Raw genomic sequence first — 15,890 nt, forward strand, 5'->3', positions numbered from 1 at the left:
CTAATGATAAGGCTTTGGAATAATTTTCCTTCCTGCCATCTGCTCTCCATTCCACCCTTCTGTACACCGGCTAGGGTGATTTTTCTGGGACAAAGCTCCCATCATATTGGATATCAAATTTTATGTTCAACTTTTCTCCATTTAACATTGAAATCAATCATTTCTCCTATAATCAGGGGATTCATAACCTTGATTTTTTTGTGTGGGCTACAAAATATTCCACTGAGTGGGTTTACTGGTTAACCATTTTACACATTTAAATTCTTTCCAACTTTTCAATATTATCAGACAAAATAACCGTTTTTATGCATGAAGGCTTTTTTCCATATTGAGAATAACATTCTTACAATAAATCCATAAAAATGAGTTTGAGATCAAAGCAAATGAACATTTTTAAGGCTCTGAGGTACCTATCTCCAGACTTCTTTCCAAACGATTTCTGAGATTTTACACTGCCATCAGCGATGTATCACTTGGTATATAACCTCTACTGTAACTGTTGGCTTACTTCCTCACTGAGAGTGCAAGTTATTTGAAGATAGGGGGTGTATTTTATTAAGGTTTATCCCCAGCACCTGTGCCTAGCACAACGTAGACGGTCAATAAATAATTGCTTAATAAGGAGAATCCCTGCCACACACATACATATAAGATGTACGTGTGTGAAAGACAGACTGTGTGTTTTTCTCTAACTGGATAGATGAAAACTTGTCATCTTCTTTAATGTGCAATTTTTTTGCTTATAATTAGTCATTAAATTTCTCTTTTAGATTATATTGTAAATATTCAGATTCTCTGAGGCAAATGGGCCTGGCACTACCCATTAGCTACATAACCTTGGACAAGTTGTATAACTCTAGGCCTCAACTTCCTCATCTATAAAATGGAGATAAGCTCCCATATTACAGAGCTCTTGTGAGAATTACATGAGTTAAAACACATATAAAATTAGAAGAGGGCTTGGTACATAGAATATGTGCAATTAATGCTGAATGAATGAACATGCGAATGCAAACAGTAGTGAAGGACTTAAAATGAAACGGTCTCATCCCACTCCCACATCCAGCACTCAAGAATCGACCGATTCTTTACGCAGTTTTTAATTGTAAAATACGATATGTGTACTGAGAAGTGCACAGAACAAAACTGTCAATGTGACAAATAAAAAGAGAATACTTACATAAGCACTACTCGAATCTGTCAGCATCGCAAAAACCCCCCATATCCTTTTCTCATCACAAGCTCCTTCCTTCTTCCCGGTTAAACACCAACCTCACTTCTTGACAGTCATTTCCTTTAACCTGCATGCATCCCTAACAAAAGAGTTTAGTTGTGTCAACATCTAACTTTATGTACAGGATCATAGTATATGAAGTCTTTTCTATCTTATTTCTTTCTCTCAACATTGGTTTAAAAAATTCATCCACATTGCTGCCTGTAGCTCTAGTTCATTCAATTTTATTGCTGGAGAGTTTTCCCACTGTACAAATACACATCATTTATTTAATTTTTGACTCTTAATGGACATTTGGTTTGCTTTCAGTTTGTGCTAATGCAAATCATGGACAGGAATCCTGCTGTACCCGTTATTCTGGTGCATTTACACAGGGCGGGGGTGAGGGCTGCTGGCTCACAGGCTATTTATATACCTTCAGGTGATGGAGAGGGCTAAATGCTTTCCAAAGTAGTTGTGTCGATTTATACTCCAGTATAAACAGGGTAGAAGATTCCCATAGTACTTCAGGTCTACAATACCTGATACTACCAGACTTTTTATTTATGTATTTGTCAATCTGATTGACATGTAGTTTCCTTGGTTTTGACTCACTTTTCACTTGTTACTTAATGAAGTCGTACACTTTTCTGTGTTTACTGGCTGTATGGATTTCCTTTTTTATGAGGTTTACGTCAACTATTGTTATTTTTTATTATTTTATTATTATTATTTACTTTTGGCTGTATTGGGTCTTCGTTGCTGCGTGCAGTGCAGGTTTTCTCTAGTTGCGGCGAGCGGGGGCTACTCTTCATTGCGGTGGCTTCTCTTGTTATGAAGCACAGGATCTAGGCGCGCAGGCTTCAGTAGTTGTGGCACATGGGCTCAGTAGTTGTGGTTCACGGGCTCTAGAGCACAGGTTCCGTAGTTCTGGTGCACGGGCTTCGCTGCTCCGTGGCATGTGGGATCTTCCCGGACCAGGGCTCGAACCCGTGTCCCCTGCCTTGGCAGGCAGTTTCTTAACCACTGCACCATCAGGGAGGTCCAACTATTGTTATTTTGAATTCTTCTCCATTTCCAAGTAATACTCTTCCATGACTATTTTCTCACTAAATTGGAGGCATTATCTGTTCACTTTCTAACTTACTAATAAGCGTTTAGTTCCTCTACACTCTTTCCTACGTCCACACTGCTCAGTAAAGTTATGTCATCATGAGTTATTCCACTGCTTATGATCTCTTTCACTTGTAGTGATATACTTAAAAACCTACATTGTTGATCAACTAGAAACTCTCTCAACGTCACGCTTTGTAAAATGAGGACATTCATAGCATCTTCCCTTTTTTCTACCTTCTGTCTACCTTCCAAACCTAGCTGTTATGTTGTCAAAGTTGAAATTTATATTCTGTTCTATGTGCAGTTAAGTCTTCTGTTATTTGAGAGTCAGTACGGAGTAAGGTTTAAGAGAACAGGCAGAGAGCCTAAACTCAAAGCCTCGATCCAACCTTATATTAGGTACAGCCTGGGCAAGTTCCTTCCCTGTCTTAGCTTCCTGTTCTCAAAAGTGGGAATGATATTAGCACCAACCTCATAAGGCTATTCAGAGGATTAAATGAGTTAATATATGCAAAAACACTTAGAGCCTAATATATACTAAGTACATACTAGTACACAATACATTTCAGTACATACCAAGTTAATACTAATACATACTAAGTATAGTTTACTTTAGTTATTTGTGATTACATGCACGTTGACAATAAAAGCTGCAAACCAAGACAGTATTGCCATTATTACAATGAAATTAATATTGCCCACTGCAGATGTACTGTGTCTCTGTGTATAGACTACACCTCGTTCCATACTGTGCCAGTGTCACTGCCCTTGTGCAGGGTGACCACATACCCCAAGCCGCCTTGGGCTGTTCCAGTTTATACCTGTTGTCCTGATGTTACAGCATTAGAGCGCCTCCTTACACTATTGAAGTGTAAGGAGTTTGGACAAGTTCTGGTTTGGACAACAAATTAGATACGTGGTCATTACCCCTGTGTGTCACTGAAAAGGGGGACATCTATAGTGTCAAGTTGAAGTGGATTCTTCCCTTCCTCACCAATACTAGGTTAAAAATCAACCATAGTTCAGTGTGCTTCAGGTTTATGTCCGTATAGCCTTTTCTCCTCTGGAGTTCAAGTTCCTTCTCCTCTTCCTCTCCCTCCTCCCTTCCAACAGTGCCTAACACCTAGTAAGTACAATATGCCTCAAGGTGTTTCTAAGCTCTCAATCACACAATCAATAGAAGCCTCTCCACTCTAGACTAGCTGCAATCTGCACTGAATCCCCTATTACCTTCCTTCTTGGTTTATTGCCTCATTTTGCTGGATTATGTCTATAAATAGCTTAAGGTGTAGCACAGGAGGTCAATTTTTCAAATTTCTTTGGGTACAAAATATCTTCTTCAGCTTCCACGTATGACTGATAGTTTGGCTGGATACAAACCCCTAGGGTGAAAATTATGTGCCTGAAAAACTTTGGAGGTATCTTTCTAGTGCCTTCCAGGATCCATGGTGCTCATGACAAGTATGATAAAGTCAGATTTTAACCTTTTTTTTTAGGTGACCAGTATTTTTCTCTCTGGAATGGATGTATCCTCTCAGTATTTTATTCTATTTTAATTTATTTTTTCAGTATTTGAAAGTTTCACAATGAAGGGTGCCTAGGTATGAGTCTATTCTTGCTCATCTTGCGTAACTATTTTCAATCTGAGGCCTGATGTCTACTTTCAGCTGTGGGGAATTTTGTTGCCCTTTGACAGCTTCCCTCCATTGTTTTTCTGGGTCTGGAGTTTCTAATAGTAACATGTGGGATCTCCCAGATGCAGCCTCTCTAACATATTTCTATCACATTTTCCATTGTGTCTTTCTTTCTTATATACTGAGAAATTTTTTAAATTCCTACTGAATTTATTTCAGCACCCATATTTTCATTTCCAGGAGAACTCTCTTGCTTTCTGACCATTCTCCTTTTCATTAATACCCTTGTCTTATTTTATAGTTGCTAGCTCTTTCTAAACCTCTCTCAGGATACTAATTAGGGTTTTTTCTTAAATTATTCTGTTCCCTAAATTGTCCCTGGTCCTACTAGGATATGTTTGCACTCTTTCCCCCTCTCTCATGTTGTAAGCTTTACTCAACAGGCAAATGACACTTATTTTCTATTTAAGAATGAGCGCAGGAAGCTCCCTGAAGTCAACGATTGATTGGCTTCTTATGAAGGAAGAAGCGGGCAGTAACTGTAACAGGATCTCCCCCAAACACAGTTTTCTAGGGTGTAAAAACTCATACTAGCTGCCCCAGTTCTCGCCAGTTTCACTGTTTTCAAAATGAAATCATCTCATTTCAGGAGGGTGAGGGCGGGGCTGGGAGTCCACTCCTCCAAACACAACCCTTCAATGAGCTCCCCTATCTCAGTCACACTTTTAACTAACTCCACCCTTTCTCCTACCTGCGCACCTGAGCATGGGGCTACTTTTTCAGGTGGGGTCAGAATCCTCCTCAGTTGCACGTGGTCCCTGTGCATATTCTAGGTGATGCTTTTCCTCTGTTCTACTGCTTCAGTTTCACACTCTTCCACCTGTCTTCTGTCTTTCAAAACTATGTTGAAATCTCTTGATTGTTGTGGGCATATATACTTAAACACTTTGATACCATCACTGTAGTGTCTTGTCAAAACAGAGAAGAGGACTTCCCTGGTGGCGCAGTGGTTGGGAGTCCGCCTGCCGATGCAGGGGACACGGGTTTGTGTCCCGGTCTGGGAGGATCCCACATGCCGCGGAGCGGCTGGGCCCATGAGCCATGGCCGTTGAGCCTGCGCGTCCGGAGCCTGTGCTCCTCGACGGGAGAGGCCACAACAGTGAGAGGCCCACATACCGCAAAAAAAAAAAAAACAACAAAACAGAGAAGAGCTAAAAGATCTCAGTGCATTCTGAATCTGCTATTCTGTGGTCCCAGTGTTTAAACTTCTTGGACTTCCCCAGTGTCTATTACTGCTTTTACAAATACAATCTTGTGGTCTATTCGTGAAGGAAATGAATACACCACATCTAAAATAACAAGGAATGCAGGTTGGATGCTCTAGGGTCTTGTCATACTCTGCCATTTACTAATAAACCACTTACGTTCTACAAATTGTAGGTGCTCATTTATAAAACGAAAGGGAGTAACTCTACAGGAACTATAGATTTCTCCTACTCTAACATTTCATAATTTTCTAAGTTCTTTTCTTAAAATTTCTCTATATTATCATTAATTTTAATTAAAAAATAAAAATCTAACTTTCTCTTTTGAAAATCAAAGAGTAATTCCCGTAGTCGTACAATAATGGGATAAATAGTTCTGAAACCTGTCAAGTGTCATGTTTCATATGAAGAGAAAATCATACTAAATAATTTTAAAAAATTAAACATGGACTTTGTAGCACAAAAACAAGGTCCCCCACAAATGGTGTTCCTTTATTTACTAGAAATGTTCAGCTCTGCATTAAAGTTGAAATAAAATAAATATATTAATTTTGAGGTGTAAAAATTTCTTATAAAAATCAATTTTTCTTTTCTGTCCATACAAACAAAAGTAAGGAATGACATTAGAGGTCAGGATGATTTGGTAATAGAATGTAGCTTCTTGATATTTTTGATTTTAGGAAAGGAGACTATCAACATCAAAACTTTTTTCAACTTTACTTTTATTTAAAATGAGGCCATATTTTCCTCTTATAAAAAGAGAGTTCAACTAGAACTGTCCATTTTCTCATCTGTAAAACAAGAGCACTGAATCAGCTGACTGTATTCATTCAGAACTCAATTTCCTTATCTTATGATCACTAAGGTTCTCCCTAAATCTAATATACTAAGGTTCTAAGGAAAGGAAAATATATTACTAACTACATGTTTTGATTTTAATTTCTTAGAGTTCAAATGTCCACCATTCACCTTGGTCTAAGCTTAAGGAATCATTCAAGGGGATACAATGCAGATGGCATGAGAAAACAGAACCCTCACACAAGCTGTGCTACGTTGCAATCAGCCTTCCGTTTGAAAAATAATCTTCTCTATAGCTTTAAAGTGATAACTTTGTACCTGCAATACTTCTTGTTTCAAATGGATTTTCTCTGGCTCCTCCTGAACACGTTCTGAGGAATCATCGACCTCTTCGATTTCTGAGGAGGAAGGACTCCCTACTGTCACCGTCACAGGAAATTCTGATGGACCTGAGTGTCACAGGAAGATAGGAAACCATAGAGTTGTTAAACTAAAGTGCAAAGAAAGAAGACAAGATTGCATAAAAGACAACACAAGCCAGATACCAAATATCCAAATATTAGAGGACATTTAACAAAAGTGATCTGAGGTATCATTATTTATAAATGTCTCTCACTGCTCTTTAGTGTAAAACAGGCAATGACTAAGTAAAAGTACAGTAACTTATTTTTGCTATGTTACTGTACAGACCTCTGTTGTACGTGGTTAGGATTAGTAATGGGAATTGCCCATATTATTTTATTAAGTTTCTTTCACAGAAGCCAAGTGAACATCCAAGGTAAACATTTTTTCTCAAATCAATTTTATACTGCAAATGAAAAATTTATTCTTCACCATCAGACAAAAACAGTCTGGAAGAAAATGTAGTTTTTCAGAGGAAAATACATCAGTAAAGGGACTGATGAATAATCAGGAAGTCAACATATCTAAGCTGTGAATAATAGACATTAGAATTTAAAAAAATAAATCACATACACATACACAACTAAAACTGACCCATCAAAAATTTCATCTTCTCACCACCCTTAAGCCAAAACTAGGGCAACAATTCTCCCAGCAAGCTTCACTGCCACTGCAATGTTGTTCAATAGGACATTTCCAAACATTTAAAAACTGACCTGGCCACAACCCCATAAAAGTCTACAGATCATAAAGAACTGTGCTGGGATTATATAACCACGAAGAAGACAAGTCACTAGGACATCATTTTGACAACAAGCAGCAAACCCTGCAGCATAGGAAAACCCTAACAAGAGAACGTGGTGCACACCCCTCTCTCTGGGAATGCAAGGCCAGGACTGACACCCAAGATGCTCTTCTCTCAACCTCAGCAGTGGTGCCTTTCACAGAGCCACTATGCAGTCTCCCAAGACCACTGGGAAGGAGAATCTGATACTGACAGTATTCGCTTGCCACGAGGCCATAAGCGAGGGAATGTGTGTGGCCTTGGTGAGAGAGCAGAGGTTTGGGAGATGTTGCTGTATATTGGCTTTCAGATCAGGAATTTGTACATATAGCCCGCAAACAACGTTTCTTGAAAATATGTGAACATTCTTGAGTATGACAGCTCCATGTGAGGGGTCAGAAATGGCAGTCAAGTTCGTCTCACTGGGTAACAGCTGATTTGCGGACTGGAAAACAGGATTCCTTGTTTACAGACATCACCACAAGGCTGCCCGTTATGTGCCAAATCCACACAACTACACAGTTGCATTGGGAGAGCGACCAAACATGTTTTACATGGATTTATTTCAGAGAGGGAAATGCTTCTTGGAAGGCTCTGTCAGTTTAAAAAGCAAGAAGAATGACCATCCACCTTTCCCAATTCAAGCCCTATATATCATAAATATGATAGCTACACACCACCAACTGATTACGTACATCACGAGCTTTGATGAATGGAAAGCCCCTAAAAAGATAGCAACAAAACGAAGTTAGATCTTCATGTAAATACATCACCAGTTAAACCCAGTTAATACAACTATTTAGTAGTATGAACAGTATCCATACAGAATTGTGTATAAAAATAAATAAGCTCAAAACAAGGACCTGGAGGGCTCTGCTACGGAGAAAACAGAACAGAATTCAGCCTACTGGCTTGCTAATAACTCTCTGAACTGCTGAGAGGCCCCTTCAGCTCCTATGTTCAGGACGGTTGAGATTTCAGCCTCTCTTCTTTAAATGGTGATATTAATCGTTCTCTAATTTACCACCCTGTGTGACGAGGATGGACCTGCAATTAAGTGTCTCAGGAAGAAGACAGGAAACCACAGAGCTGTGAAACTCAAGTGCAAACACTGGGGATTCAACACTATAGTTTATGCAACAGCAATTCACATTACCATTTGCAAAAAAGTAGTCGGTTGTCCAGTGGGGATTAGAAACATCCATTTAACATGAGCAACTGAACAGATATTTTACACAGTAACTACTTCAAGTACTATTTAAAATCAATTCTCTTTGTTTTCTTAAGCAATTGTTAATCCCCAATTTCCTGATTACTACCAAGTAAGTCACCTGAAGATCATCTAGAGCCATCTATTTCACTTAGCAAGCCTAAAGCTATAATTCAACCATTTTATTTACTGTTCTGTGACAAATATTACTATGAACAGCTATCCCCTGGATAAGAAATCAGCTAATGCTAGTTTGACTCACTAAATCTGATTTACTGAGTTAATAAGCCAGTTGATTTAGAAGAGGTCTAATGCATATTTTTCATCCATTCTGCATTAAACTATTTCCCATGCCTAAAATGTCTTTTTTCCCATTCGTACGTATCCAAATTCCTACTTCTGTGCTGTAGGGCTTCGCTCAACTACATCTGCCTTTAATGAAACTTTTCTCACATGCACAATTGGTGATCATTTTAGTCTCCTCAAGACTCCCACGGAGTTACCTCTGTTGTGACACTTGAGAAACAACTTGAAACTCCCAATTACTTTTAATTTTTCTTCCTTAGAAGGCTCATTAGGCAGAAGCCATGTGTGAGTTACCTTTTTTCCCTACACAAAGCACCAGAGACCACCCACATAATACAAGTTCCAAAATAAAGAACTCTAAATGACTGAAAAAGACAGGGAATGCAAACAGGTTACCTGTTGCTTTTTGCACTTTCTGCAGGACACAATGGCCGGAAACCAGACACTCCAGGTGGTAGCGCTTCAGGAGGGTAACATTCTTGACCAGCAGAGTGTTTCCTTCCATTACTTACAGGCTTCTTTGTGGCCAAGACTACGTTTGACAAAGCATGAAAACAAGGAATCAAGATGCACCAAAGGTCTACAGAGCAACTGTCACACGTGCACACGTCGAAAGGAATCAAAAAGGCACTTGACAATGATGCCAAGCCCATTAAAAAGAGGATCGGTTTTGTACAAAGGTTTTACATAAGCCAGCATTTTAAAAAAATATAAGTTCTCTACAGTAACAAGTTATTTTAACTAAAACAAAAGTATTGAGATGTGCAGAAATGCAAAAATAAAAGTTTTAAAAAAATCCCAAAGTATGATACATTTTATCTATCATGTAGAAACACTCAAGTTTCCTGAATCGTAGAACACCTTTGGCATTTCTGAATCTCAAGGACACAGAAACACAGATACACCCATGACTTCTGCCAAACAGAATCTTCAGAAGTAGACCAAAAGTTAAATTTAAGATGAATTTTTCTATGTAAAAACAATACAAGTTATAAGGCTGCAAGTTGCTGGGGGGTAGGTGAGTCAATTTTACCCTCCTATAAGCCTGTCAACCTTCACTGCTCCTTTGATTTCATATAGAAAACACACAAAAAAACAAATGAAACCCACTGGATGAAAGAGTGAAATGTGGAGACTTACCCTATATTTCAGTAGTAAAGAGGCATTTGGTTGCAAAAACTAGACCTACGTGTTAATATTTTACTTAGAACAAGCCATATATTAAAATTCACATTTAAATATTTAATTTGAATTTACTGAAAACAAACATCATAGGTTAAAATGGTTATATTTATCCTTCAAAGCTACTGTATTTTATGTTATTTTATTTATTTATTTTAATAGATCTTGATTGGAGTATAATTGCTTCACAATTCTGTGTTAGTTTCTGTTACACAACAAAGCGAATCAGCCATATGCATACACATGTCCCCATATCCCAACCTCTTGAGCCTCCGTCCCACCCTCCCTATCCCACCCCTCTAGGTCATCGCAAAGCACCAAGCTGATCTCCCTGTGCTATGCTGCTGCTTTCTACTATATTTTAGCAGCATTAGGATGCAGGGTAAAATGGAGTGTATGCGGTAATATAGGACAAATATTTCATAGAGTGTAGCTTATTGATAATCAACACACGATCCTGTGTGATTTACATGCCTCTTAAAAATATATAGGAGCTCAGTTCATTTTGTGCTATTTTATTGTGTTTTAACTTAATTGCCATCAAAAAAAATGTTTGTATGCATATGGTATGTATGTGTATACCCTTCCTTTACTTTCAGAAACTAATGCAAATACATTTGTATTAAAATTTTTTTAATTACACTTTTCTTGTTAGGAGATTAAAAAATTTCTAATAAAAGTTCCCATCTTTTATTAGGCATACATAAGTACAATATAAATGTGACACAATTCACACCATTATTTCACCCCTATACTCACCTGGATCTAGGTATATACCCAGATACTGATTTGGCTTACTTCTATGTCTCCAAATAACTGAGGCAAACACAAAAAAAAGCCCAAGAAATAAAATTACTCTTAAAAGAGCTCAATGAGTTTGTATACTTCAGTTACATTTCCACTTTGTTTAATCATGCTAACTAAAAAAAAATGTTTAACTGTTCTCATTCCATGATGCCCTATTATTCTGTACTAGTTTTACAGAATTCCTAATATGTTTTACATATACATGTTTTATTTATATAGATTTCCATTTCTAATATCATAGCAAAAGTCAAGGTAGCTATTTTAAGAATGCTTTACATATGATATAAATTTTTAATAATAATATCTAATTAGTGTGATATCACAAATCTTAACTTCTTTGAATGTACTATTTGATTATTAAAATATCACTCTCTTGAAATAACAATTGGCAGACGATCATAAGCTTTTTTTTGACTTCATAAACACTCTTAACAACTTATTTAATACACTGTTGTCCAAGCAAGTTGATGAATAGAGAATCAAAAACATACAACTTTAAGTAGAAAAAAAAAAGCTGTATTTATGAAGATGTTTACAATAGTTTATTTTAGGTTATTTCCAATTTTTCACCAATTTAAAAACTTGACCAACTCAATGAAACCTTGTGAATGCAATGTTAAAAAGTATAACTATGAATTACAGAATTGAAATTTAGTATGAAAAGATAAGAATGGCAAATTATAATGAAGCTATGTGGAACTATGTTTATAGACAGCAGGAAGAGAAAATTAAAATGTAAATATTGCTTGATAGGATAATGGGATTAGAGGTGGTCTCTTAAATTTTTCTTTTTTATGCTAATACAATACCTTTATAAACCCCAAAAATCTTCAAACAACACATTTTTTAAAAATTGTGGTAAACGACACAAAACAGAAAATTTATAATTTTAACCATTTTAAAGTGGACCGTTCAGTGATATGAAGTCAACAAAGTTTTAAAACTTTCAGAGGGCACCTGAATAAAAGATGTGTTGTCCACTGGTGATTTTAATGTATCTGGTATATAACTAAAGTCACCACAAAACTCTTTGTGGGAAATTGGCAGATCATAAACATAAACAATTTATTTTGCTTTTTATTAAACCTTATTGTTTTGCTGTTTCAAAATTCAAATTTACTCACAAGAAAGAGTCAGTTTCATATTAGATTTGGTTTCACAAATGCTGCTCCTGCTATTCATTCTTATCTCCAAAAAAAAAAGACTATTGTGACTAACGATAATATGTTACAGAAAATAAAAAGTTAAAAGGTTTTCAATCTGCATATCTGGGAACCTAAATTAAAGCATCACACAACATTTTCAAAAACAGAAAAGCCATTTGATTTGACTCAAATCTTAGTTTTAAGATGGCAGAAAGTACCTTGATAATTTTCTTTTAAGAAAGAAAGAAAACCAAGCCATTAAAGAGGAATTCTTCCGAGAGAACTGAAACATGTTATATACCTCTGACTTGGCACTCCTTCCATCTGGAGAACTTGTTTGGTAACTGTTTTCATCACAGAATGATCTAAAGTAAAATGAATTGAAATTAGAGTAATTATTTTCCAATGAGTGGCTATTTCCATTTAAAACCAAAAGCCAACTAATTATTGCTTTTCCCAGACATTTAAATATGAAATCTACATTATATAATAATACACTTATTTCCCCCTTTGTGTATTCTAATTTCTTCCTCAGAAACCTAAGATGCCATCTTGCAGACTGCCCACAGTGGCTACTATTTTGGCAGCAGCAAAGGTCAACTTGAAACATTTTGCATCTGAAGTGGCTTTGGATACCTTTGGATACAAAGTACAGTCTGAGCACCGTCCAGACGCTTAGATACCTAAAGAGCATCTAAGATATCAAACCAGGGCATCCAAGATAACAAACCAAGTCCTGATATTCCCTCAAAAGCTGCTCCTCCCATCAGCCCCCTTCTTCTAAGGGATACTACCCAGTTGCACACATAATCATCAACGACTTGTCTCCTTGTTACTATTTCCTTCATACCTCACATCTATCTGCAGGTCTTGAGAGCTACACCCTCAAAACACAACCTGAATTCAACCACTTTTCACTTGCTGCAAACTTCCAACCTAACCTAGGCCATAAACATCTCTTATTTGGAGCACTGTGATAGTCTCCTAACTGGTCTCCCTATTCCTCTTTATTTATTTATTTATTTTGCGGTACGCGGGCCTCTCACAGTTGTGGCCTCTCCCGTTGCAGAGCACAGGCTCCAGACGTGCAGGCTCAGCGGCCATGGCTCACGGGCCCAGTCGCTCCGCGGCATGTGGGATCTTCCCGGACCGGGGCACGAACCCGCGTCCGCTGCATTGGCAGGTGGATTCTCAATCAGTGCGCCACCAGGGAAGACCCCTGTACCTCTTCTTTATCCTCCCAAGTCCCTTCTCTATACCAGGTCACCTTATTCAGATACGATTTGGATCATGCCTTTTTCCAGTTCAAACCCCTCTACTCATTTAGAATAATCCACATCTTTACTCTGGCCTTCAAGACTTTACAAGAGCAGACCCCTGGCTAGCTCCTTGACCTCATGTCCTACCACATTCTTCTTCACTCAGTACTCTGCCCAGATTGGCCTCCTTGCTTTTCCTTAAATACTCCACCCACCTACATGCCTACATACTCATTGCCTCCTTGTCCTGGAATGTGCTTACTCCACATCTTCCATGGCTTGCTCCTCTCTTCATTCAGGTCTCCGTTCAAATGCCACTTCTCCAGTGAAGCTGTCCCCTAACAAACCTATCCAATGGAGTCCTACCTGCTCTCCCTCACTCTCCTTACATTAAGATATTTTTGCACTTCCTACCCTCTAAAATTATATGACTTATCTGTTTACTCATTTCTATCTGATCTCCTTCACTAGAATGTAAGCTCCATGAGGGCAAGACTTTTGTCTGTCTGGTTCACTGCTTTATCCGTGGTCCCTAAACCCATCTCTGGCACACAGAAGATGATTACAAACTTACTTGTGAATCTGACAAATGAATAAAGTACTCCTGGCAAGAATTCAGAGGTTGCACAGGAAAGAAAGAATGCTCTTGGTGGAAGCAGGCTTAGTATCTAGGTTCACCTCTATTCAGAGTAGAGATAAGAAAAATTGACAAGTATAATTCACTTTAATTAGTACAGTAGCTGCTAAAAACATAAGGGAAGTGCAACACTAGAAAAGTACAGTTGAAGCTTGAACAACATGGGTTTGAACCTCGCGGGTCCACTGACACACGCATAGTTTTCAGTACATAGGTACTATCGTCCTACATGATCCAAGGCTGGTTGAATCCACAGATGTGGAACCACTGACTATAAACTTATACCCAGATCTTCAACTGCGTAGGGGTCGACACCCCTAACCCCACGTTGTTCAAGGGCCAACTGGATATGATGAGGAAAGTTAAACACATTAAGTTTTAAAAAACTGTCAATACCTGAACAAATTCTTTTTGTTTTGCTATGTGTTTATCAATTTTAAAAAAGTGACCACATACCAACCAGCAGATTTTTTATTATATCCAGAACGAGCAGAGTTCTGTTGGTTTCAAGGGCCTTTAGTAAAGCCTTTGCTCCTTCACTGGTGAGGCCGCACTGCTGCAGGTCAAGTGCTTTCGATGAAAGACAAAAGGTCACTTGCTAACTCTACAGATTTAACATATAGACAACTCTCATTTTCTCACGTGTGGAAGAGTCCTGCACAAGACAAGTCATGGCAGGTTTGTAATTTTGGGTATGGAAAAAAACAGAGACATATACGCACACACATAATACATAATCCAATTTAAAAACCTCTTCTTGGATGTGCAATGATAACCCTGGCTTTAGTACCAATAAATCAGACAACATATTTTACAATTACAGAACTGAAGAATAACTGTATATAACCTATGAGCAAAAAGCATCACAAAATGAATCTCAGTTCATAATTAGCAAGGGCGGCAGGGGCATGTAAACCTCACAAGCAAAACCTGGTGGAGCTCAGAAATGCACTGCATTCTTTTGATCATGATCTTCAGCTCCAAATCACACTTGAAACTAGTTCAAAGGGGAAAACAAAATAGAAGAAATGTAATAACTGTTAGTTTTAGAGGAAAAAAAGACAAGTCTAAGAGGATACAAATAATAAAAACTTTCAACAATGTGTGAATAGAGAATACATACTAAAAACCTATCATGAAAGTATGATGGTCAAGAACCCTTGCAGTAAAAGGTCAGACAAAACCCAGAAAAACTGATCATGAATTCTAGTAGTTCTGGGGCTGAACAACCTACTCATTTAAACCAAAGGGATCATCACTAAAGCACAGGGATTAAAAAATATTACATGAAAGGAAACTATGATGAGTCTTTTGTTTAAGTGTTGTGTGGACCATCACATTAAAATAACTGGAGTCTTTCAACACCCCCATGACGCACAGAAATAGCAAGTCAGACATACGGATCTGACAGGATATGATACAACCCTTACAAACTCTCACTACAGAAGAATGGACACAGGGTATAATTAACCAAATAGCCAAATTAATACAAACAGCCAGTAAACCTCACCAGTCAATCAGATGAATACAAAATAAAACAAAATGTGGTTATTCTCCTATCAGATGAAGCCACGATTCTGTAAGAAAAGCCTTTAAATAATGTCTATACACTTTGGATCCAACAACTCTCTTTCTAAGAATTTAACCAAAAGAAATAGTCAGAGATATAGGTAAGGATATATATCAGAGTACTATTTGTAACTGAAAAACTGGACAAAGCTTATATACAAGAATGGATAAGCTATGTGCACTGTGGCATATTCATATAATGGAATACTGAACAATCACAAAAAATGATGTAGGAGATGCAAATTTACTGACTTGCTAAAATGCTCATACTGAATTAATTGAAAAAAGTTATAAAATTTGGAGTAATCCCACTTGCATAGAAAATGGAGAGGTACTCATTTTTGTAGTTTTACATTTTTTTACAAGTGCTACAGGCCAGTGTTTGTGAGAGGCAGGCTTCCCATCTACTGTTGGGGTGGACTACAAATTGGCATAGCCTTTCTGGGTGGTAATTTGGCCATGTGTATCAAATGTCTTAAAAATAGGTCACACTTAGTCATTCCACTTGTAGTACCTTATTCTACAGAAGTAATCCCGATGCACACAGAGATGTATATACAACG

General features: G+C 37.7%; 1 protein-coding gene across 2 annotated transcripts; it reads right to left on the reverse strand.

Annotated features, from left to right (window-relative positions):
* Positions 1-1,191: 1,191 nt before the first annotated feature.
* On the reverse strand, positions 1,192-12,267 carry LOC308610424 (uncharacterized protein). Of its 2 annotated transcripts, XM_081259564.1 has the most exons (5): positions 12,164-12,267; positions 10,670-10,726; positions 9,125-9,260; positions 6,345-6,475; positions 1,192-1,313 (listed from the first exon to the last, which is right to left on the reverse strand). In XM_081259564.1, the coding sequence occupies exons 3-5, from the start codon at positions 9,231-9,233 to the stop codon at positions 1,236-1,238; spliced, it is 318 nt and encodes a 105-aa protein (XP_081115690.1). In that variant the 5' UTR covers positions 9,234-9,260; positions 10,670-10,726; positions 12,164-12,267; the 3' UTR covers positions 1,192-1,235. The 2 variants fall into 2 exon arrangements, with proteins under 2 accessions (XP_081115690.1, XP_081115691.1); XM_081259565.1 differs by lacking the exon at positions 10,670-10,726.
* Positions 12,268-15,890: the final 3,623 nt, after the last annotated feature.

Source organism: Mesoplodon bidens (assembly GCF_964165515.1).
Source record: "Mesoplodon bidens genome assembly, contig: HAP1_SCAFFOLD_493, whole genome shotgun sequence".
NCBI lineage: Eukaryota > Metazoa > Chordata > Mammalia > Artiodactyla > Ziphiidae > Mesoplodon > Mesoplodon bidens.